We start from the raw sequence: 26,069 nt of genomic DNA, 5'->3' as shown, positions 1-26,069 counted from the left end.
CCAGTTCTTATACACGTCCTTAAGTAGCCACCCTAACCATGGGGGAGAGAGATGAAGTGCATCTTTGATCTGACTCAGTAAGGCCAGTCTCATTGCTTGCATCTTGCTAAGCTTCAGTTTTGAATTTGTAGTTGTGACCACAGCACTAAGCCTATTACTTCTTAACAGGGGTGTATCAGCCCATTTTTCAGTTTTCAGCTTAATTCTTCCATACTCCAGCTTTTGGAAGCTTAGCTTTATGGAAAATAATGGTGTTTTGAGTTGGATGTGCCATTATTGTTGTCTTCAAACAAAATAATTAGGTCATGCATTTGGCACATTACAGCTGTCTTGAACGTTTTTAAAAATAAACTGCTGTATTGTATCAATTAAATGTTCATTTTAATTCTTTCCTAAAAATGTGATCCTCTTCTTGATTTTGTGATCTTCTGTTATACAATGTTCATGAAGAACTTTGATCAAAGGATCGATTGTTGTGAAGAACTAATGGATCACTTTTCCAACCTGCTGTCACTGATCACATCATTTGAGACAAACCGAGTCTAACATATTTGCTGGACCTGCTGATGCTTGTTTTGTTATAATGCCAGATGTTAGAGTAATGCAGTTTGTCCTGGAGAGCTTTGTATGCTTTATATATCTAAATAAGAGAAACTCTGCTTATGTTCTGTCAGTGAAGTAAAACTCTTTGAGTCTGATTAAAAAAATAAATTAAAAAATTAAAAAGTCATTCCAAAACAGGTTCTACTTTCATCTGCATAGTTTTAAACTCATTAGGTTCATTTTGTAAGTGATTAAGAAGTTTTGTTAGGCTTCTGCAGCATAACTTTGGTTCCTAACCACAGTTTAAAAAAAAAAAAGGCCCTGCATTTTTCTCAGAATTGTCTTTTATGCAGTTATAAATTTTTATTTCACATGTTTTGAGAATTAGGAGATAGACTGGATATTTCATTCCAATTCATCTGTAATTGACACTGTCCATTGCAGATGGACTCGCAAGCTTAATCATATGTTTAATTTCAAGAAACTTGTTGAGAAGCCTGTAGGCTTTACGGATGCATGTCCTTAAATCTCAGGAAATATGCTTTCAATATGAACTGTTTTCATGTTGTGAAAATGGGACTTTTAAAACTAATTTTTTGCAGAAACATTTCTTTCTTTCTGAAGCACTGCAGACTGTGCCCAAACTCTTTCCCTGTGATCTCTACACTGTTCCTACAGATGACCAGGGTGATGGGGTCACAGTTCTGGTATCAGAGTCCCTCCAGAGCCTCTTATCGTAGTGCTGTCCTCAATGAAGAATAATTCTTTATGAACACGTCTCTTAGATTTGTATTACCTGGTTATTTCTGTTTGAAGATATATATCTGTGTTGTCACTATCTGGTAGCATATTTCTCTCCAGACTGAGAAAGAGAAAGTCGCATCAAAAACCTGGCAGACGAAATGACCTAAAATGTGGTGCAGGTTGTTGTTTTCACTGTATAGCTGTCAGACTTAGCAGCCTGTTTTCAATGTTTTGCACTGCAGTAGAGAAAGAAGTTGCTGATGCAGCTATTTTCATATTACATGGAGTAGGAGATGCCACCCACGTTCTTTGCTTCCTTTTTATCTAGGCACCAGGAATAGCAGAGACCTGTTAGCCAGCAGCAATGAGATCTTGTGCGCTCTTTTCCAGTGATGAACATTTATTTTCCTTTTTTTCCTTTTGTCTTTTTTTTCAGAGCAATCCTGAAAGGGGACCTCATGCATAGTTGTGGAGGAGGTGTGTTGGAGTGGCCTGGTTGGCCTTCAGTCATACATAACTAGAAATACAGGTGTTCCCTTCAAAGAGCCACATTAAAAAGGGCTTTGAAGAGGTCCTGCTGAATGTGTGCTTTCTTTTTCCGCGTGTGAAAAGAAATCTTTCAAAGGGTCTTGTGATCTTAAATCTTTAGTTATCCTGAAGTATTTCCTTTTAACAAGTACCAGTAGATTGGGATAAGGGAAATCCAAGGGGTGTCTGGGTGTCCAAGGCTGTGTTCAACATTCGTGTGGTTCCAAGCCCTGGAAAGGTAGCACTCTGGCTTCCCCAGCTTCCGTGGCTTTCTGGTGCATCACAATGCTTAGGGTAGCTAGTTTGCTCTTTTTTTTTGGCGTTTTTGTTTTCCCCAGGTTTTTCAGTAGTTACTATTCAATTGCGGCTCATGAAAAATTCCCTTTTGCTCCACTTCTTTGGTCAATGAAACTTCATTAGAATTTAAGGTCTCAGAATCTGTTTTCCAAAGATATAATCCATTTCAGTCATGGGTGAATTTTTACTGTTCGTAGCAAAATCTAGGTCTTAAAGGCAAGATGCAAGGAAATGTTTGTTTATATATTATAGCATATGCTTGTTGTAAATCCGTTCTCACATTTACAGTGAAAATTTTTAGCCTTCTGGCAGTCAAAGGCAATATGCACTCCCCAAATAATCAGAAATATAAAAAAGCAAACGACCACTTCTTGTTTCCAGGGAGACGTGCAACATGTAATTCAGCTAGTTCAGTCAAGTAGCATTCAAGAGGAGATAAACTGCTAAACAGCACATGGAAGAGGGGTTTACGTGTGAGGAGCACACCGTGTAAATGAAGTTGTGTGTACGTAACTCTAGTGCCCTGTGCACAGATGGTATACATGATACATCTGTACCAGCTGGTATTATCAGCTGACAAGTTGCACCAAGTTAACACAGTTCCACCCTTGCAAGTTTTTTCTAATGTGTGCTTGTATGTGTACTTTGTATAAAAATGCATGTATAAAAACTTGATTAAAGTGCCAAGTGCTCCAGTTTGAATTTATTTGTAACAGGGCTGTGTACTTTTTTCTAAATTACTTTGAAATTGGATATACCTGAGTATGGTATAGTATCATATGTTATGGCTTATGATATGGTGTTACTTATTTTAGTAAAACCTTTAGCTTTTGATCTGGCATATTGTTTTGTCTGTGTAAAAAGATCTGTAACAACATTAGAGGTATGCTCAGTTTGAAGAGGCAAAGTGTGTTGCTCAGCAGCATATCTTCTCTTAAAAGCTTCATTGTATACCATCTCTAAGACAAATGAAAAAATAATTTTGATATTTTAATTCAAATTGTATTTTGATATTAAATTTAATCCTCTGGATAAGAAGATACTGGTTTTGCTATCTTTGTTATTTTAACATTCTCTAAATATAATAGCATTGTAAAATTAAACTTCCAAAATAAATCCTGAAATGAGGCACAAACCTTCGTAGTATTACGTACACATATGATCAGCAGCTGCTTTTACGTTTTTTCATTTTGTCTGTAAGGTTTGCTTCTTCTCAATATTTCTTGCTTATCCAGAATGGAACTGATCCTGTTTTAACTAGATCTAGGAGATGGCTGTTGAGAGTAGGCTAATTATTCAGACTCCCTCTGTAGCCAGTGGATAGAGCGACACAAACAGAGCGTAACTAATCCTGTGTGAAGCTGGGTATCTCAAAGTGAATTGTCTTTTGAAGAAACTTGTCCCTCTGCACTGGTGGTACAAAAGAGCATACAGCAGCTAGTGCAAGATAATCACAAACACCTGTCTGTCGCAGCTCCTAGGTATAGCTATGTCTTTGTAGGATCAGCTTGTGTGTCTGCTTTTTCTTTTTCCTTTTTTTTTTTTTGTTATTATGGTGTTAATTTCAGAGGGAATTGCATCTTGGCTTTAGAGGGGGAAGGGTTGAATCGTTTCATGCCTCTGCATCATTTTGGTCATCTCTGGTGTGACTGTAATGATTCTTTCTAGGTGCATATAAGGGATCTGTGATTTTAAATAGTAGAATGAATCCAATCGTGGATCTGCAGTAAAATTATATAATCTGCCTATTTTTTATTTTTCATCAGTATGCGTTTTGGTTGTTATAGTATAGGGAGGCAGCATGCAGGGAAAGAGTACAGAAGACTAACAGATTTTAAAGTGCTGTATTTCTTGATGTTAACTTGCACATTTCCTATTTTTTAGCTCACCAACATTTTACTTTATTAAACTGTTCAAATGTTGTGCATGTATTATGTAGGAGAGCAGTAAAAGCCGTTCCAACTTACAAACTCTTTTGTGGAGCTTAGCAATGTTAATATTACTACAATTAACACTAGCAATTAACACTTTTTTTTAATTGTGGGGTGGGTTTGCATTTCCCATCATCCTTTGTTTCACAGGTACTTTTTAAAATGTCTTTTCGTAGCTAACTGTGCACCACCGTGCCAAAATGGAGGGATGTGCCTGCGACCTCAGCTTTGTGTGTGCAAGCCAGGAACAAAAGGCAATTCCTGTGAGGACACGGTCATGCAAGACACGTCTTCCACTGAAGGCCGGAGCCCTGTTGCTCCCCCATGGCCCATACCCCAGCAGGCTGCCCAGCAGACCTTCTCTCGAAAGGTGCAGGTCCCACCAAAGGTTGGCCCTATGACTCAGATGGCTTTCACCATTAAGCAGAAGCCTCCTGTTGGATTACCTCAGCAAATGCAACCACAGTAAGTGCTTCGTGTTTATTTTCGCTTTTCAAGAAGCCCAATATATTGGATTTATAAAATATTGTTCCTTGCAAATGTTTTCATACAGTCACACTTGGAACCTTTCACTGATTTTTAAAGAACATTTTATTTTAACTCTAAGACTTAAATGGCTCCTTGTGAGCCAGACCTTCTCACCTGTTTAGATTATCCCTTAATATCATTCAGCCTTATTTTTTTAGAATAACAGTGCTATATTAATTTCACAGGAGTTATTCTTAATTTACGCTGCTGACTTCGTGAGTTTAAGCAACAACAAATTCCCAACACTGCATCCAACACTGCATAAATGGGGAGAGTAAGCTTTTGTGCATGTGTTCTGGGTTCTCCCTTCTGCTATCAATACACTTGTCCCACCCCCCTCCACCCCCCTTTTTTTCCTAGTTATGTTTTTAGTTTTATTACAATGGATACTTCTGTTTGCTTGCATTTGAGGTTTAGGTCTGTAGCTGCCTATCATAGGAAGCAAAGAAACACACCTATTGTTGGAGAGTTTTTCCTCTGCCTCCAGGCTTCAGTATTACTTTCATTAGATGAAATACTTCAAATCAATCTGAAATTTCTCTAACTATAATGTTGCTTATTTTAATATGTCTGACCTTAACTTGTTCCAGGGTTGCACATAATGTGGGGGGAGAGAGGTGCACAGAAGCCTGGTGATCAAATTGAGTGGACAGTTTTAAGGTGTCTGCAGCAGCTGCTGTACTTCCAGATTCAGGTGAAGTCAGGCAAAATGTGTTGCCCTCTGAAGATGTCACTTTTGGATAGCTGTAAGCAGGATATAGTCCATCTTTCTTCCAGCCTCAAGAGCAAGATTATTGCGACTGGGAGATAAACTGTTATTTCACTTGCCCAGAATTATAAAAAGTGAAGCCAGAAGGGCAATGTGGGATTATACAAGACTGCACCTAAGTAGTTACATGCTCCTGGTAACAAAGCACATCTTGCCACACCTCTCCAAGCTGCTTCTGAGAACAGAAGTCACTGGGCACTGCCAGTGATATCTGGTGCTTACCTCTGTTGGGTTCCTTCCTCCTAAACCCTTCTGATTCCTTCTAGTGGTGTCCTAGTTTGTCTAACTGTGAGGTTATAAGTAAAAACTAATGGTTCATGCATCTCGTGTGTAATAGGAAGAGGAACTTAAATATTTAGAGTTCCGTTAGAGTTCTTAACCCCAAGCCAATAGGTTCTTTGAGAAATGTAGAAGATGGAGAGTGGGCTTTAAGAGCAAATACACTTAAAGTCTTGAAGGACAGAGAAATTGCCACCCGGTTTTAGTATTTTGAAGTACTCTGAGCCCACAGTGAGCAGGGTTATTAGAGTGATTAATATGAAAGGGAAATTACCAGTAAAATAATCAGATTTCTCTGCTCCCTCCCATACAGGCCAGCAGGACTACTAATCCTCAGCACCTAGCTTCTGTGCTTAGCCCCACAAAGTGCGATAGAGCAAATCATTACAATGAGGCCAGGCAATTCCTATCTCTTCAGTTCTGATTCCTGTGGAGTATACTGTATGTCTTTCTGCCTCTTTCTTCCTTCCCCCACACAAAAGCATTCCCAAGGAGCTCTTCCTCCTATTGCAAGAAACGCTAGTTTTCCAAATTGGGTAGTAAAACTTTTTTTTAAAAAGAAAAAGGCCGTTCTTGCTTGGGGAAAAAAAATCTGTCCTCTTTCACCCACTCAAACTGTCCTTAGAAGGAAGGGGCTTGTGGATGGTTCCAGGGAAGACTTGTTTGTTTTCCATTATTCCTGGAAAAGCTGAGTTCACGGGTAAAGGGTTCCCTTCATATGAAAAAAGACAATAAACTGGTATTTTTCCATGCTACTGTGGGTCGCCAGGCTTTGATGCTCAAAGTGTTTCTAAAGGGTACTTGCAAGGGTGCCATGCTTTACCGAAGTCTGTTTCTGATTGCATGGGACAATGTCCCATATGTAGAGGAACTGACTTCAGACTGAAAAAAGTCACGTTGTCTACTATCCAATGAGCCTCTGCATGCTTTCGCAAACACTGCAAACCCAGGTGGGCTTTGTTAATGTGACCCTTCTTAGCCTAAGGATTTTCTCCTAGATTTAAGGAGGCTTTTTAAGGTAAATGGGATTGTTAGTCTTTGAAATCACATGAAGATAAATCACTTTCAGACAGTTCAATAATAGAGTGGGAGAAAGGGTAACTGAGTCTTTGTAGTCACGAGAAATCCAGCTTATAGCCTTAGCAAGAGCCAGACACAGGAACCAGGAGATGGAGAGAAAATGAGCTGTTTGACAAACCTAAGTGGTTGAATAAAACAAGAAGAAGGTGCATGTTTAGATGTAACTATTGAAATCAGTGCTAGCAGTAGTTCTCATGGACTACCAGGGTAATTTACAGGACTAAAGGGTCCTTGTGAGGTCAGGGCTCTACCATTCGTGCAGAGCAAACAGGCTAGTTCATGTTTCAGTTCCTCCTTTGGATGTCTCATAATCTCTTCTGTTGTGTAAGGCTGCTCAAATCTTGTAGGAATGACTTTTTCCTGTTCCCATTCCTAGAAACCTAGGAAAAGCTATGGCAGGAATGGAATTATCCACTGTTGGTGCAGTTGATACGCTAATATGGGCGCTGCTGCTATGCTAAGTTGTCAAGGACTGGTGAGAGCCAGTGCAGGACCCAACCTGGAACACCAAAATAAGCTCCTGTGAGAAGGTCCTTGTCTCTACAGTGCTTCTCTTTTGCCATCCTCTAACTTTTGTTTTGTTTATGAATGCAGCTTTCCTAACTTCAGTCACTGAGATGTGTTCTTATGTGTTTTCGTGGGATCATGGTAGCAATGATATTTAGGGAAGGAGGAAGTTGACGTATTTCTTCCCAGAGATCTCTTTTTGAAGAACAGGGTGCTAAACAGAAGAAAACCTGGAGAGAGATTAATTTCCTGGAATATCTTGGATTTAGAACACACAGACACTGTCATAGCCCGGAGCTGGGGATGGATGTTGTCAGGTACAAGGTCTCATCTTGGAAGAATGTTAGCAAAAGATGTAGATGGCTGTAATTGAAAACAAGTGATGTCTTGGAAACAAAAATCTGCTTCTTATTGGAACCTGTTGGTAATTCTGATCTCAGTAACAGATGTGTTTTCTGGTCCTGACTTGCTGTGATAGCTCTCCAGGAACTCCAAGTGTTCCCTTCACATCTCATTCTCTCACATGTTGGCAACAGCATAGCACCAACGGCTTGATTTTCTGCTTTTACCAGCTGTGGGAGTAGAAAATAATGCCTTTTTTTTTCTTTTGAAGTAAGCTTTCCATTACGGTTTTGAAAATGGTCACCAGAAAGTATAGCATCAACCAGCCAAAGCTCAGTAATATGCTTAAATGCCACAGCAGTGCTCCTTCAGGCAATAGCAGCAGCTTTCAGGAGGCAATTGTTGATGAAATATGAAAGTTTGCTTTTGTACTGGGCAAAGCGAAGGTCATCAAAGGAGGAGAGGTGGATTCACAGCCTTTAGGTGACAGAATTGGGATTACCAGTGTGTCTAATGCACCTGTCAGTGCTTCCTAGGAGCTCCCCTCCAAAACTGTGTTCTTGGCCATGTTTTTACAGGCAAGCAGATCACTTGTTAACTTTAGTGAATCTGATCAACCTGTGTATTACTTTTTTCCTTCTGTTCAAGAACATAATATTTTCTTCCAATAGTTCCTTAATCCTTACTAATTGAATAGGGATAAATGTGAGATTAGTGTGAATTTAGAATAAAAAAAAAACACAAACAAACCTGAGAGGAGAATTGGCCATGCTGTTGTGACCCTACTGAAATCAATGCAGCAATGAACAAATGCAGCTCAAATACAGCTCATGCAGCGTGCTGGACTCGCCTCATTATGTCGGTATCTTTCTTAATTTGGGAAGCCCGAAGCTGGATATAGTACTTGAGATGCAGTCTCAAAAAGGCCAAATAGAGGGGAATAACAAGTCCCTTGACCTGCTAGCTATGCTGTTGCTATCACACTATGATTGGTGTTCTTTGCTTCAGGGGTGTGCTGATGACTTGTTGAGCTTGTTGAACAGAACCTCAGATCCTTTTCTTTGGGGATGCTTTCCAGTCATTTCAACACCAAACCTGTGCTTTTACACATGGTTGATGCATTTCAGATACAGGACTTCGTGTTTGCTTTTGAGATTGCAAGCCCATTTTTCCAACCTGTCAAAATCCTTCAGCCCTCTGGTATAACAGCCAACTCCTCCACACTGGAATTGTCTGCATACTTGCTGAGACTATTCATTTCCCCTAGACAAGGGGAAAAAAAAAAGTTGAACAATATCAGTCCCAGTATTGATCTTTTCAGGAAAATGCCTAGTTACTTAACCTCCTGCAAGTTGGACTTCATATGACTGATTACCATCCATACAGCCAGGCAGTCCAGGCAGTTTTTCACCTGCTTTATAATCCAATTATCCGTGTTTCACCAATTTTTCTCCAAGAAAAATAGTTAGAAAGTAAGAAAGATTCTACAATCTAACAGAAGGCTATTAAAGCCCTTGCTAATGTCTGGCTTAAAAGCATCCATCACACTTCTTCCGTGCACTGAACTAGCCATCTCATCATAGAATTCAAACAAAACCTAAGTAAACAAACCAAAATAACCCAACTTTAAGCTAAGCTAAAACTAGAAAATCTGTGATGGCTTCTTAACTTCTGGAAGTTGTACTTCGGTTGTTTTTATTCTCTGTTGGTGACCCTGATTCCCTTCAAAGCCAAGAAATTGTATGATACCCTATCTTCTTTCTTCAGGAGAAGAGACCATCTCTTCTCTCAGGGAACACAGAGGATCTGGAAGGAACTGGACTATAATTCCAATGATGACATCTTGGAAAATCAATTTTTTTCCTTCGAGGGAAGATATTCCATATGAATATTCTTAAAGCTGCTTTTTTTCCTTGGTGCAACTTGGGTTTTAATCTGTGCACTTAGGCACATTCATGTGTGTGTGCACTTAGGACTGATACACCTAAGTGCATACTTGAGGATATTGAGTATACAGAAGGGCCTGAACAAATCCTTGGTTAAGAGTGAGCAACAACTATGCTGTTTGAGGTGCAATTGCAGACTTTTACCTTTGCCTTCAGAGCCAGGCTACTAGGTTCTGCTCCTACAGCCCAGTCCTGTAGGTTTTATTCCAAGAAAAGAGTATCTAAATGCTGAGATAGGATCAGCACCATGTGCTTTGCAACATCGGGGAACTTCTGCTTCTCAGGCGTCAAAATTTAACTCCAGGGGTCAGAGGTGAGGTTTGTCCATCAGTTCTTGAGCCCACTATTTGTGTCACAGAGAGGTGGAAAACTGGTGGTCTGTCTTCAGTGGTAAGCTGATGGCTGCATCCCTTTAGTGTAGGCTTCTAAAAAGTAATGTACTCCTGCACTTGTTATAGGTTCATTAATGCTAGGTGGCTCCAGGGAGAATCAGGAAAGTTAGTTTTCCATCGTGAGCTATTTGGAATGGATTCTGAGGTGTCTTTGAATAATGCTTGTAACAAGAGGCCTGCCGTAGGGAACTGCAGTGTACTGAGGTATTCATAGGTCATTAGGTTTTTTTCCTAATCAACTTGAAAAACATATATGCAGGCTGTTTGTCTGTATTGCCCTGTAAGACGCATTGATTTCGAGAGAGAGTTGTTGTACCCTTCCTTCCCATGATCCCAGCAAATTGAATGCACTCCACAAGGTGGCCTTCACTTTTAAATTAGCTTGTCACTGAGTTACTGTCTTCGAGTGCTACTGGAACATGTTCACATTAATGTTCACAACAGCAAAATACAGACATAACGATGTAGGCATGCTCTGTGTGTGTAGAAGTCATTGCCTCTGCTGTTGTAACACAGCTTTTCCGGAAAGATCATTATTTCGAAAACTATACTGATGCTTTCAGATTGGTTGAAAATGGGAATATAAACACAAATGTTTGGATTGGTGGCTTTAACATTTTTTTCCTAGCTGAAAAACCATGCACCTGGCCATTCAGTGTCTGCATGAGGATGCGTAATAAGTGGATTTAATGAGGAGTTAAATGCTATTTGTAGCTGTGTTGCAAACTGGTGTGTGATCTTTCAGTGTGGCTTTTCCACTTCATAATTTTTGAAATTGTGCTGCTATTATTCTTTTCCATTTATTAAGGAAGTATTTTAAAAGATGTTGGCAAACAATATGTGGTTTAGTGCTTAATAGTCCCTAAAATTGTTGGAGTTTTAATATATGCAGAGCTTCACTTTTTTCCCAGCAGCTTGCTGGGACTGAGGCGCTGCGTGGCTTTTCATGGGTAGCATTACAGCACGTTTTCAGTTCCAATAAGGAGGGTTTACTTTGTTAAATTTCAGGTTGGGATAACGCTTTTGTCTTTCCAAGACAAAAGTCTTCCCAAGCATTCAAAACTCTTCCTTTAAAAAAGGATGGCTCCATTAGCAATGGTTTGTGATACCAAAACAACTATTCAATAATTCTATACTTGCAGGATGCTTTTTAACCTGCTCAGGTAGAAGGAGTGAGACGTTTGTTCCTAAAAGCAAACTACTACGCAATGACAGTGATATATAGGACACGGATGAACTAAAACCTTTATTTCAACTAGCTGTTTCACTTGGAGCATGTAAGAATAATAAGCTAATGGGACTCATTTTCATGTCATTTTCATTCCCTTCTCTACACAGCTGTAGGACTAGATCTCAGGAGGCTGATTTGGAAAACCAATGCCTACTGTTAAAATACATCTGTACCTTTAACATCCGAAGAAAGAAAACCAAATTGAGAATAGGGTTTCTTGCTGGTCTCATATATATGATTTAACAGTATTCTGTGTTCAGAAAAATGTGTTTTTTTTTCTTTAGTGTTAAAATAATCAATGAACCAGGAATGTTTTCCTCTGTTTTAGGGATATTAGAGGAAAGGCTTAGTATGTTTGTAGATGTCTGCCTTTGTTCTTTGTATCAGCAATTTTGCTTAATATTTAATCTTCAGCTGTTCAAAAATAAGATAAGCTGCAGGTATCATCTGGGGTTTTTTTTTGGTCTTGGATGTTAGTACAACTTCTGTTGTTGTCTAAACACTTAATCTATATTGAGGGTTCATTCTTAATAACCTTATTAAATAGATAACAAAGACACAAGGAACCCCTTTTCAGGGGGTTTACTTAATCTTAGCATTTTGCTTGTGTAGCAGATAACTAGATGGTTCAAGAATCTTTATTCAGAGAATGATGTGGGCTTGCCTTAGACAAAGACAGACATATTTTCAGGATTGGGCCTGTCTGATTAATGACAAATGCCTCATTGATTTCTCATCCATGAATAGCTTGCTTGGCTGATGACTTAGGATCCCCAAGAGACATATACTTCATCTCTAGTAAACTCACTCTCTTCTTCAGTGCTAGGTCTGAATATTTTTCTTCACTGAGCCATACTTTTTCCTACTGAAAAGCAGTTTCTATTTTACCTAAGCTCCAAGAAGGTTTGGTATGACATACATCCTTGTACTTCGATAAATTCCTCTCAGGAATCCAAAGCTGTTGGATTCAGTTCAGTGTGTAATCAGTTGTTAATGTAACCACTCTCATGGGGGTTTATTAATCATGTAGTCTTATGTTGGATTTTGAAGGTTACTGCTCATCAGTATACAATGAGTGATTTTTTGTGTGTGTGACCGTGTATTTAGGACACGAATGCAGACTTTGAAGAAGCCTAGGCAATTGGAGAAAGTGTAATTTTCTGTGTTACTGTTCAAACATTGGATTTTACCAGCCAGTATTCTGCTAGAGGGAGGTCTGCAGTAAATCCTTGTTGATTGCCCACTCTAGCAAACTTTCCCTGAATTGTCTCATAGGGTTTTAACGAGAAAGGTGTTGGAGTACCAGAGGGTGGACTGGTGGTTAATTTGAAATGTCTTGTCCACATCACTGCATGTGAAGATGTGTTTTCTAGTGTGCTCAGAAGTTCTGTAAGCAATTGAATACAACTACTTGACTTTAAGTAGCCTCCTATGTTATGCAGAGGACCTACTGCTATTCAGAAAACACCATTCTCCTAAAATACTACATGCAAATAATTGCAGGCTAGTAGTTCACCAAAGCATTGCAATTATTTAAGAGAATTTCCCTGTGCTTGTGAACAAAAAGAGACCCATTTCTTTAGTTGATACATCGAGCTTGCAGGTTGAAGGAAATATTTTGAATAAAGTAGTCTTTGTTACAGCCCTGTTCTCTTACTACTGCAATTTATAGCTAAAATAAATCTCCTCTATAGGTGTGTACAGGAAAAATATTTTCTTACAAGTTTTGTCTGTTGTAATATATATATTTTCTATTTGAAGTGTGCTCTATACAGAAAACCTACCATCCAGCAGAAGACAGTCTTTATTAGAGCCCATACCACCACTGAATGACATTAAAAGGAATTCTCTTTCAGTGTGGGTGCTATGATAAAAGATGCGTCAGACTTCTAAGGGATTTCATAAACAGCTTAAAAACAGTTAAAACAAAATACTGCTTTTGGGAGCTTTGTGTTTTCTGTTATTAAAAAGACGACGGAAGATGGAGTTCTGTACGTATTGTGTCAGAGAAATGAGTCTCAAAAGCAAAGTCTGTTAAAAGGAAGGATAGACAATACTAGTACATACTATTATGTTGTTGGGCAGTAGGTGGCAAGCTTTGCTTTTCCTTCTACTTAGAGTTTATTTTCGTGTTACAGAATGCCAGAATTTTGAAAAGGGTGGTTTGAATTCCCTGGAATATGTCATTTTTTGGCAGCACATTTTTTTGAGCCATCTATGTTGTTCATTGTGCATAATTGTCTTTCTACTGAATGCTGAAGTGAATCCTCTTTTCTTCAAATGGCAGATGGACACAAATCAATACATGAGCTCTATTGTATTCTCTTATGGCTTCAGTAGAAAGATTACTAATACCAAAATTAAAAACAAATGAGATGCAGTCACAGTCAACCCCAAATTATTTGCTTTGTATGCTTCTCCTGTTCTACTTTTATTGCAGAGCACATTGCAGCTAGAGAGGGCATGGTACGTGACACCTTCTTTTAAAGAAACGAGTTCCCCAAAAGGGGCTTATACTTCTATTTCTGCAAGTAATAACTGAGAAGGAAAATGAACAGAAAATTTAGTTTGCCTTTTTCCTGGTGCGTGGTGTCTGTCCCCCCTCCATGAATTGCTGATCTGGTGTAGCTGTCTTCACAAACTCAGCCTGCAATGCTAACGTGTGGGGTTAGGCTTGGGGGCAGTAAAGCAACAGCAAAGTGCCTGGCTAAAACTGAGTGTGTGTAGAGGAGGAAATGCTCAGTGCTTGTCCTTAGGTACTTTCTGTTGTGGGTTGCTGTTAATATCGCATCTCTGCTCAGACTTCTTGCCTAGAGCCCATCACCTGACATCCCATGGGTTAGCAGCCAGCTGTCCGTCTATACCAAGGATACGATGGGGGCACAACACCTTTCCTCTTGTGTAGTTCCTCACAGCTGTTGTACAGCTGAGACATCCTGTGCGGCTCTCCAGAAAAGATCTTTATCTGTTAGACAAGTTAACTTTTGCTGTTTTCCCACTGTGGGTGACTTGGAGTTCTTAGTGCTTTGCTATTAAAGTTTTTTAAAAGTTTATTCTGGATTAAAAAAAAAAAGTGACGCCCCTCTCATTCTCCTTCTATATCTGCTGCACGTAATCATTCTTCTGAGAAAAATCAGCTTTGTTGGATCTTGTTATCAAACTTAAACGTAGTAATATAGATGGTTATTTAATTAAGTCATGCTAGAAGTTACAAAACAGTAATTTTACATTTTTTCTTAGTATGTCAGGGCATTCTGCACAGGGGTGTCCTTATGTAAATAGAGGCTCCATATGAGTTTACATTTTCACTGGGAGGCTTTGTGTCCTCACGTGTTCTGATGAAGATCAGAAGCATTTGAGGACTAGTAAGGTGGTGCTGAGAAGTTAGTTGAAGGCATGATTGATTTTAATTGCTGCAGCAGCCCTAGGCATGTGTCAAGGATCTCTGGCATCAACCAAAGTTGAAACAAAGTCTTTTGAGACCATTCTGATACTGCAGCTATTTTCGCTTCTGTAGTCTTTGGCAGTACTATTGATGTATGTATGCTAGAACAAAAACTGGTTCAAAGGTAGTTACTCATCTCTTTCCACTGCCAGGCACTGAGTCAGCCCTCAAGAGCACCTCCATTCATCATTCTAGGGGAATGCAGTCATCGGGCTGCAGGAGCTGAAGTCACTGTTTAGCTGGGATAGCTGGTCACCATCAGGACTGGGATCATTTGCGTTGGCAGAGAACATGGAGACGATTTTGTGATGACGGTGATATCAGTCTGAGTCGTGGTGTATTTTTTGAGCTGCATTGGCATGCATTTCAATGCTCCTGGCCACAAGGAGTGAGAATGCTTATGAAGGTAACTGCAAGTTCCTATCGTGATCTTCAGACCTCTTTGGCTTTCTCACCACTGCAGCACAAAGACACGGGGTCTCTTGTTCAGCTTCCTGAATTAGAGAACCTTACTCCAATGCAGTAGATCCTCTGTGTGCACTTCATTTAATTGCCTTTAGTGGTTTTAGGCCTGGAGTGAGTCTGTAAGCTGGTGGGTAATTTGTAGTTACCTGTGTTGGACTGAGTATTCTTGCTGCCAGTTAGACTGTAACGGACCCAGGTCTGAAGCAGAGTGGTGGACCATAACCTTCCTTAAGTGTTGTGTGAAAGGTAAACAGATGTAAATTTGCTAGAAAATAGACTAGCCATTTGATAGGTTTGCCTAGCTCACGGTGGTAGAAGTGTGCAGATCATTTCTGCAAATTGTTTTGAGGGAAGCCTTCGGGTGTTTTGGTGGACAAAGTCCAGTCTGTTGCTCTGGCTTGTTTATAAGACCTTTTAGATCTGAACATTTGTGATTTTTACCACACCTTTATCCTTTCAAAATTCTTTCAAGGATATCTTTGTGTTTTTCTGGTGAATAGAAGCCAACATACTGCTGAAAGGTCACTCGCTGCATGTGCAGAGTACTTCACGTGGCCAGATGCTTTCTAGCTCCAGTCCATCAAAAGGAGTCTCTGCTGAACTCAACAACATATGTAAGCTTTCAGACAGAAAAATTTCAGTCTCTATCCACCAGAAAAACAAACATCTTGGAAGGGATTTTGAAAGGATCAAGTATCATCACCACCACACAAGACATTAATGAGTTTGAGTTGCACAGTCGTACAGTTTGAATTATTACTGTTCTTGAGGTGGTGCAGCCTATTGGTAAGGGATCACATTGTTTTATCCAGACTTGAGCAATCATCTAGTGATGTGAAGGTCTTACAAACAGGTGTTAGAGGAGGTTCAGTGTTTTCATTACGATCTTTAACAGGAAAAGAGTTCTCAGAAAGAGAATCTCATTTTGATGCAGAGGCTTAAATTATAGGGAGTGACTGGGATCCCAAACCAGCCTTAATCTGGAGGTTTATCTGTAGCACGAGGTTAATGTGTGTGATGGCAGTAGCTGGTTGGTTTATGGGTTCACATGGCTTCATGCCACCACTTGCCTGAGGAGAACTTTGGTGCAAGAAATGGCTGGCCAGTCCTGGCGTAATATCGAGGAAATTGTCGTCTGGCTCTTCAGCTCTCCTCTACTGATACTGTCTTCAGTGGGATGGAAGGATCAACTGAATGGGTGAAGGGGCATCCTCCAGCCCCTGCCTTGTTGTTCAGCCGTGTCTCAGCTAAGCTAGGAAGCCAACTGAGTCAGTCTTCATTACAATGAGAGAGAAAACAGCTTGAGTCAAGATCTGCATCGCTCTTGAAGAGCTCACTTTTGGATTTGCCTTTTCAGGCATTGTACATGGATTGTAACAAAGTGTTTAAAAACATGTCCCACACCAACAGTAAGGCGAATAAAACCCTGTCCGATGCTTTTTTTATACAGTGGACAAAAGTTACTGTATTCAATATATATATACAATAGAGAACTATTGGCTTCTGTTGTGCCTGAGTACAGTGTTAGTAGATGGGTAGAATTTGGCTTAAATTTTAGAAGTTTGGGGGTGAAAATTTTCAGGTTTAATGACCTCTTGGTGTTGACTGACTGTTCCATGATCAGCTCTGTGCTGCAATTTGAATTGGATTGTGAGAATTCCTCATAAAGAAAGGCATAGGAACCTTTCTAAGCTTCTTTATGATGAACACAGATGGGAAGAATTGAGATTTTCTTCTCTGGCCTTTTCTCTGCGTGTTCCTTTAATACATAGCTTATTGGGTTGAAAGACTTTTGGGCAGGCTTTCAGCTCATTGATTTTTTTTTTAATTAGCTTCCATTTTATGTTCATTCTTCTTGAAACTCTAAACTGCTGTAGTGAATCTTTTGCCTTTTGTTCCCCCTTAAGGAATGTTAACTGTAAGCAAGTTTTGCTCACTCTTGCAGCATCTCTTCTTTGGTAACACTTGAATTGGATTCTATACACAAATTTGGCTAAACCAAGACTTTGTTCTCTTCTGGGTTCCTGACTAGGTGATCCATGAAGATGTTGTTAATCCCATCTAAAAACTTAGTTTTGGTGCTTTTGCTTGGGTGTAACTGGAATTTCATATTATCACTTCCTGTCTTTACAGCTTCAGTGATATGATAGCTGTTGCTGTCTTAAGCAGCTGCTAATACAGTCTTAATGCTGTGTTTCCTCCATGGGAAATTACAGTCTACAGAGATGCTCAGTTAGTGATTGTTTTTAATTTGCTGACCTATTTTGGGGGGCTACTCCTTGATAGGTAACATCAGTCTTACAGCTTCCACTGACTTTTCCCAATCCTCCTGTTTGTTTTCCTAGGTAGTGATACTTCCTTCCTAATATGCCTATATAATGCTGGTCAGTCTTGACCACTCACTGTCTTGAACTTGTGCTGTTTCATGCAGAAGCGCAGGTACTTACGGTTTGGTTGCCTGCTCTATACCTGTTTAAAACATACTGCTTGTTCTAGCTCTTCTTCACTGTTACCTGTTTGACTGGTACCAACTTTTGCTTTCTTCTTTGAGTACACTGACTTCACTAAAAGTATGACTGTGTTCAGAGCTGTATACTTTCTTTCCCATTCTTCAATTTAAAAATTCCACTATGATATTCTTAGACTACGATAAGCCATCGACCTAGTTCTATTAAATTTGAAATGAAGTCTGTCTCTTCTGTAGAGCTTCTTCCATTCCTGTTCCTGACAAATATCCCTCATGTTTATACCACTTAGAGCCACACAGTGAAACAGTCTACGTCTCTGGCTCCTTGTTTTTGCATTCTGTTAGCAGAAAGTTTCAAACTTTAGGGCATAAGACAAATACATAAGACAAATTTGCTGCTTTTGTAATAATCTTCAGTGCTTACCTCTGGACAGCAGTATCTGACTCTAGAATCCCTTTAAGTACTTCTAGAGTGTGACAGTTCTGGGGAGCAAAAAGTTTAATTACCTGTCTTTCTCCGTATGGGTTTTGTCTAAGGAAAGAGCTCTCCCAGTACTATTTTTATGTTTTATAGCCTGTATATGCTTCCGAAAAAAGTATCAATCAGATGTACAACCTGTACAACTGATGAATGATCGTAATGACCTCTTTGGTATGGATTTTGTTCTGGATTCTGTGTGATGGGTGAGGATGGTTGTAGAATTGATGCTACTGGCAAATTAATAATTACTGTGAGGCTCAGCATGTGTGCACTTTGTACTTAAATTGTGATAATCTGTTACTGCAGCAAAAGCTCAAGTGTGTCTCTTGCTTCCTGCACTAGAACCTTGAAGCTCTAAAGCAGAGGACAACTGCTGATTGCAGTCCCAGCTGTGTCTCCTTATTGCTTTGAACAGCTTTTGCTTTTTGTTATTATATAATGCTTGTTTGGGAATTCCAGCTGTTGCACACATGCAGGTCCTTAACAAGAAGTCAGCATCCCCTCATCTCCTCTTTCACTGTTCCAGAGGCTTTTTGCTGCAGGGAATGTTTTGCATCCTGAAATGTTTTTCTTCTGTTGTACACTGGAGGGCTGTATCTATCATTTTTTTGATGGACTATTTAGAAATCCAGCGAATTCATAGATTGGATTGTCTTTTGATCTGCTTCTGGAAGTAAGATTAGAAAGAGATGTAACCCACAGCTGTACGCTCAGAACATTTCTAATGGGAATTCAGGTGATGGAGACTGAAGAGAATGAGTTTGTATAAGGAAAAAGGTGTATAAACTTTGTATTTTTTCCCATTCCCATTCATTGCCAAATTTTGCTATTATTAAAAAAGCAAAGAGGAGGAACAGCTAATTGTGTGCTGTGTCCCTGTAAGGAGATTCTCTGAGGCTGATTCCAGAGTAGTCAGTCTGTCATTGCTTTCTGTAACAGCTTGTCTTTTGAGGAGTGACATTTTTACCCCCTTTTTTAGTTTCCAGTGGAGAAGGGAGATGCACATTCTACCTAGCTGGGTGGTTGTCTTGTTGGGGAGCAGGTTTTCTTTCTAGCCGCTTAGGTGATTAAATGCTGCATCCAGGTCTGGAGCCCCCAGCACAAGAAGGATGTGGAGCTGTTAGAGCAGGTCCAGAGGAGGGCTACCAAGATGATCAAGGGGCTGGAGCACCTCTCCTGTGAGGAAAGGCGGAGAGAGCTGGGGCTGTTCAGCCTACAGAAGAGAAGGCTCTGGGGTGACTTCATTAAAACATTTCAGTACTTAAAGGGGTCTTGTAAAAAAAAAAAAATAAAAATAAAAAGATGGAGAGCAACTCTTTGCTCAATCAGATAACAACAGGATGAGGGGGAATGGCTTTAAACTAAAAGAGGGGAGATTTAGATTAGAGGTTAGGAGGAATTTTTTCACTCACAGGGTGGTGAGGCACTAGAACAGGTTGCCCAGAGAGTTTGTGGATGCCCCATCCCTGACGGTGTTCAAGGCCAGGTTAGATGAGGCCCTGAGCAACCTGATCTAGTTGGTGTCCCTTGCCATGGCAGGGAATTGGAACTAGATGATCTTTGAGGTCCTTTCCAACCCAAGCCCATCTGTGATTCTATGATCAAGGTCTTGCAGGAAGAGGATGTATGTATTTCTTCACAGTCGTCTTGACATTTCGCTGTCAAGCAGTTACCAACACTTCTTTGGAGAACTGTTGCAGGTGTACATTGCTGTTTGTTCTTGAGTGCTATGGTATTAGAGTGCTTTGAATAACCTGTGGTTGCAGGTGGAGTCTGCCACCCCAGATCTGGGCCCACTGTTACAAATGCAGTTATCCCTACAATGCTTGCATGTTTTATGGCAAAGCTCCTTTTGGAGATGTCATTGGGGTTAATCTTCAGGCTTCTGGATTCTCCTCTGGGACATGAAATGAACCAGGGTAACTGTATAAATACAATGTAGCTCCTCTAGCAAGTGCTTTAACTTTACCCAAAGGTAAGATGCAGCTTGGCCTTGGATGTATGGACAGAGACCTAGAGTTCCTTTAGCTTTCACAACATCCAGGTTGCTCTGTATGTGGCAGAGCCGCCACCAGGATGTTGCTGTATTACACTTCTCTGTAACATGAACTGACCTTCTTTTTTTATGAGGTGCATTGTTTATTCATACTAGGATGATGTGATGCAGCTGCAGTCTGCTTAACTGATATTTACTTATATTGTGTTGTCATTGGTGAAAATGGAAGAAGTTAATTACAAAAATGACCTGGGGGAGATCTGCTGACTAATTGTTGCTCATCTTCTCTTTTGCTTTGGGAAGTCTGTTCGTCTATTGGAGCTCTTCTTTCACTCCAACTTCTTTCTGTATTTGGCCTATGTTATCCTTGCACTGTAATTTCTGCCTTGCTGTGTATTTCTGAAGTGTTTCGCATGGCAAGACTGGAATCCTGTTTGGGTTATCTAAGGGTTATGCTATATTCAGTAGTAATATTTTTAAAAAGGTAAATGTTAAAATATAAGCAAACAGCAGATAATATACTGCTTTTCTTTTTAAAAAGTTTAGAACAGCAGCCACTGTTAATCATTGCACATGCTTGTAAATGCTTTCAAGTAGCTTTTTCTTAGAACACCTATTTTAGTTATTCATAGTAAACAAGGTTGTTCTAAGAAATGATCAAGCTTACAGTTGTTTAAAAAGTAGCTATGGAAACAAGCTGATGATTCCCAATTTAAAAAGCATTCTTTGCTTTCATTGGCTAAGCTCCCTTCTTGAAAATGTTATTCTTCATGTGCACTCTGCAACATTTTAAACTAATTTAATTTTCTTTATATGGGCAAAATATTCATCCTTATAAGGATTATGTTAGAGTATTAAAACATAAAGTTGCTGTGGGTTTTTTGTTTCTTTTAATTTAAGGTATGCAATCATAAAAATAATCTTTTTTTTCTTTTCCAAGCTGGAAATGCTAAAATCCACTCCTTTTCAAGTTTGGCAGAAGAAAGTTTCCTTCTTGAAACAAGACCAAGTTTGCCAAGTTTTGGCTTGAGTCTTTTAAACTGAAGGATTCTTCTCAGCAACTGTTACAAAACATGTCCTGAATGCTGTAAGAGTTGTGAACCTGGGCTTTGAGGTGCAGAGCTTAGTAGGCATAATCTTCGGCTTGTTAGACTACACTGTAGACAATGCATCTCTATAGCAAATGACACTGCCATTTTATTTAGATTATAGCCATTTAAATATACTTGAATAGTCTGTTATTTTCTCTTTAAAAAAAAAAAAAAAAAGATGGGGGAAGCTATCCAGCCTAAAAGAATGAAACCAAAGAGGCAATAAAAGTTGGTGATTGCCACATGTTTCTGTTCAGTCTTTGGTGGCTGCACTGTTGTAGATACAAAATTCTGTGGGAATGCTTGTGAAGTGTTTCTCTTCCCACAAGTACAGTTCAAAGTTCCTTTTTGATGCTGAGAGAGAGATGTTATAAGTCTACATAATAGTTGTCAAGTTGCTTTAGATACTGAACTCGATGTGGCTTTACTAAGTTTGTGTCTCTTGATAATATACATAAAGTTCTAAAGTACCAGTGACTCATTCGGAAGTAGTTCATATTCTGATTAAACGTCCTCCTGGTACACTGAGTACCATACAGCTGTAGTAATCAAAAATATTTTCAAACTTTTCTATCAGTATAGAATACACTGCCCATGTGTTTTTTAAAATCTTTAGCTTCTTAAAATGATATTTAGTTTCTTGCTATAGAGCACTTATTTTTAGAGCTTTTTAGCATGCTTGGCACAAGCTTTCAGAACTACTTTCAGTTGTATGTTTAAACACAAGCAGTTGGTTATAGTGAGCCACAGCTGGTTTTGAGCCTCAGGTATTGGTATGAAACTATTGGTTTCAGTTTGAGTTACATTGAGTATTACTGTGATGTTCTGCTGAAAATATATCATTTTAATTGTTGAAGTTATTACATAGAGTTGAATTTTATAATGCACTCATTTCTTCAAGTGTCAGCTCCTGGCTTTTCTGTTCCTTCCTGCTTCTCTTTTTCCTGCTTTACTGGGGAATAAAAGAACCAGTTTAAATCAATTGTAGTTGTTTATATAGTCTATTTGTTATCATCTTTGTCTCAATTAATTTAGAGAGCAGGCCTGAGTTAAATGAAATCAGAATTTGCAGGCAAACTAAAAAAAGTCAGTTTACTACAAAAAGTCTTCATAGAAGCTACAGTTGAGAAATCAAGCGATCAGTAGTCAGGAAAAATAGTTGTGGCTAAAAGCTCAGCCTGAACTTTATCTTTTTGAATGTTGTTTTTAAAATGTTTTTCTTTTTGATTATTATGCGTTATTTTACAATTAATAATAAAGCACTTGGAACTGTGGCACTACGAAGTTTCATGCAGCACACTGTAGAATGAAGAACTGCGGGCCTCCACACAGTAAGAAGCAGAACAATGCAAAAATTTTTAAAGTTATTCTTTAAAATCTGAATATGCTCAAGATCCATCTGATTCATTTTCATTTTAGTAGGAAATTGGGCTTCTGAAATTGGGTGAGCTTTTCAGATGCTTGTGGATTTTTGTCTTCGGTTTTACGAGGGAAGAGACTTGCTATAGTTTTTTACTCAACAAAGTGCTTAAGTGTGCTTCTGTTGCACTGAAAGTTATGCTGAACTGGGAAAAAAGCTGCTCTTTAAGAATAACTATGTGTGGAAGATGATATTTTGGTGTAAGTAGATTGCTTTAGGTATGAAAGAAAGCCTTTATACTCTACCAGTTTCTATCTACCTGTATGCAGAAGTGAGGAAAAAGCTTTTTATAAGCTAAGAAGCAGCAAGGCTGTAAGGATTATAAAAAGCTTGCCTGTCTGTTCTGCTCATGGCCATCCTTGGCCCATAACATAGGTATACAGTGGCTCCTGTGTATGTTATTTTTCCTTTTTCTTTTTTTTCTCAGTCTTGTCTCCCTCTCCCCATTTGTTCAGTTATGAAGTTAATATCAGCAACAGAGCCTCATTCTCTGCTCACTAATACCATTGGTACAGCTGCCTCTCATCTTCCCGCCTGCTCAGGCAAATGCCTGATGTGAGCTCATGCTCATGGTGTTCCCCCTGTCCTAGTATTGTTTCTCTCAGTGAACAATGACTGAGGTTTTGTTATCTTCTCAGAATTCTTTCACATTCAGAGCAGATGCGTTGGTGCTCCTTGCTCTGTTGTGTGAAGCCAAACCAGCTGCTCACATAAGATATCCAGAGAAGTTGTAGATGCCCCATCCCTGGAGGTGTTCAAGGCCAGGCTGGATGGGACTTTGGCCAGCCTGATCTAGTGGGTGGCATCCCTGCCCATGGCAGGGGGGTTGGAATGAGATGATCTTTAAGGCCCCTTCCAACCTGAGTCATTCTATGATGCAGACATCTTCTTGCAGGCCCTTGTTTGCAAGCACACGGCAGTCCGGGAGCTTCTCTGACGTGGCTGGCTGACAAAATTGCAGACCCAGGGCCTGCAAGATGTCTGTATGTCCAAGATGTCCAGTCTGGTATTTGTGGGTGCTGTGCTATTCAACACCTTTCTCAAGGCTTCTCCTTCTCTCAAAGATGCAAATGAGGAAGGAGAAGAAAAAAGTACAGAGCCTCCTTCACAACTTCATAAATCTCAGTTTGAAAGCTCCACGCGCAGACCAGGTTTATGTTGAATCTCAGAGTTTTGTAGTCCCTTCTTCAGAAGACCAGAGATGATTGTCTCTGATGTTACAAACTAGCTGTGAGGAAAGTATTAGTTGGCCTTCAAGGAAATAGCAGCAGGAAGGAAAATCCATGTCCATTGTCCTTCTCTTCTGTTTCTTCCCAGTGATAATGTCTTTTGGACGCAGATATGAGAGCTGCAGGCTGGAGAAGCCAGACCTAGCAGTATTATGCAAGGATTCAGCTGATGTGGTCTATCACATGATGGCTCTATCCCAGCGTGAGAAAAAATGAGGAGTGATTGTAACACAAGTATAACGTCTTCTGCAATTGGAGGCATGGGTTGAAATAGAGGATTTTCTGTGTTTACAGTGTCGCTGATCTGTGCTTCTCTCTGGTATAACGATGGTTTCTTGCCTAAGCTCAGTGGCAAAAAGCACCGAGCGTTAAGCTTTCAAGTATTTCTTGAAGTTGAACTTAGTATTTTTTTCAGTGTCATGCTTCATGTCATGTATATGATATAGATACTGGTGGGGGTGGGAGTAAGTGTGTGTGTGTATGTATATATGTATATGTTGCCCTTAGGAGCCAAGGCTGCCCATTGTTTCACGGTAGAAATTTGCTGGCTGAAACTGAAGGGAAGTTGATTGCTGTACTAGTCCAACTTTACACATCTCCCTTGGAAGGCTGGCTACAGATTTAGAAAATCCCTATGGATGATTCAGCGATTTTCCCCATCAGAATGGGAACCTATCTCAAGATGGAAGGCTGCCTGACCAGCAAGTACCAAGGAGAGATCGTAGGACTTCTGCATCCTCTAGTTAGCCAGAAGGGGTCAGGTCCAGGGTCTTGCATCACTCAGACCTTTTCTTTGTGTAGTGCAAAATGGAAGGTCCACCATGTACTCTTTCCTGGTTACATTGTACATGATCTGGTGTGCTTGAGCCTAAGTAATCAACAAAGGGCGGAGGCATTTAAATAAGCTAAACAGTAAGTAGCTTTGAAAGAATTGGAGATGAGCAGTGACTGCTCCATCTTTTACCTTTCTTTCAAAAGTAGTATGTTAAGCCCTGGGGTTCCACACTGCTATTCCTTTTCATCATTAAATGGTGTGTGAAGGTAGGTACCTACACTGTTTGTTGTTGGAGTTTCTAAAAATATCTTTGAGCAGTGAGAACTGCCAAAGGACTCTAAAAGTATTGAGAAATACCAGGCAGCTACAGGAGTGTTTCAGTGCTGGAAACAGGAAGAATGTCTTCTGCATCATCGTGATTCAAGGTGGCTAAGTGACCTGGAAACATAACTGTGAATCTGACAACACCTTGTGTCCACAACTTTCTGAAATCTTTGTTTTACTAAGGTAAATTGTCGTTTGCTTCCTGTAGAACCAAAGGACTGCAGAGTTTCTACAGGCTGTTTGGAAGTGGTGCTAGGCACCAGCCTCAGGAAGGTCTATTTGGCAGGAGTGCCAGTTTCCAAAAGTTCAGTGGAACAAGTTCTTCAGGGCTGCTGAAGATGTGTAATTCACAAACCAGCTAACGCTACAGAATTAGATGTGATTCATGGTTTTCAATATACATGCTTTTATCAGAGTGGTCCTGAGGTGGTGCAGATTTATCTTGCTTATATTTCTACCATGACAAATTATCTCAGCAGATTGTTTGCAAGATGTATATTTTCTAGTATGTGTATAAGGTCATTTGATTTGGTTGTGCTTCAACATATATTAGCCAATACAGAAAACAGATTGTTTACAGAATTTGTGTAGTTGTTTACAATATTTGTGTAGCTTCTGGTAGTAGGTTGTCAGTGTCAATTGTCTGATTTGAAAATGTGTATTTAGATTTGGTTTATAATTAAGCCCAAAATTTAGCTGTATCAAGGATGTATTTTAGTTGTGTATAATTTTCTTTAAACGTTAAAACAACAGCAGTTTGAAATCTTGTTTTTAAATTTCCAAAAATCCTACAACAGGACTCATCCTTGTAGATGGAAATTCTGTGCTTAGATTTTATTTTTAGTTAAGCTAACAAATCCAGATATACCAGATGCTAGTTAAAAATGATACTCAAAACTGATGAGGTTGTAATTTGAATTGCACTTCTGAATTGCTTCATAACAATTTCCATAAATGCTTGTTTTTTAATTTTATTTTTTTCCCAGGAAATACGAGAGCATAAATAGTATGCCATAACCCCCTTTGAAAAAATGTATTGGGTAGTTTTAGGTATTTTTTAGTCTAGTTTCACGCTTCTAGATTACCGTGGGTCTGTAGCAACTTTTAACAAACTCATACATATATGTATGGATGGTATTGTTTAATTAACATATTTTATTTTTAATTGTGCATGTAGTTCACTAACTAAATAGTTTTTTTTTCCAGATACAGTCTGCTTTTTCTGGTTTGCTGAGCAGTCACTGGGTGTTTAAAGATAA

General features: G+C 39.5%; 2 protein-coding genes across 11 annotated transcripts in view; one reads left to right on the top strand and one right to left on the bottom strand.

The window, feature by feature from the left end:
• LTBP1 (latent transforming growth factor beta binding protein 1) overlaps positions 1-26,069 on the top strand; it is a 203,104-nt gene that overhangs the window by 14,294 nt on the left and 162,741 nt on the right. For all 9 annotated transcript variants that reach the window (XM_080588430.1, XM_080588429.1, XM_080588431.1 and 6 more), the window contains exon 3: positions 4,220-4,508. In XM_080588430.1, the coding sequence (XP_080444556.1) occupies positions 4,220-4,508 (289 nt within the window). The remainder of the gene's footprint in view (positions 1-4,219; positions 4,509-26,069) is intronic.
• The window catches only part of LOC308193592 (uncharacterized protein), a 42,690-nt gene that overhangs the window by 4,329 nt on the left and 12,292 nt on the right, over positions 1-26,069 (bottom strand). The gene's annotated exons all lie outside the window — the stretch shown is intronic.

The sequence above is a fragment of the Anser brachyrhynchus genome, assembly GCF_964034855.1.
Source record: "Anser brachyrhynchus genome assembly, chromosome: 3".
Classification (NCBI taxonomy): Eukaryota; Metazoa; Chordata; class Aves; order Anseriformes; family Anatidae; genus Anser; species Anser brachyrhynchus.
The sequence above is the reverse complement of the archived record's forward strand: the minus strand, read 5'-3'. Positions and strand labels throughout refer to the sequence as shown.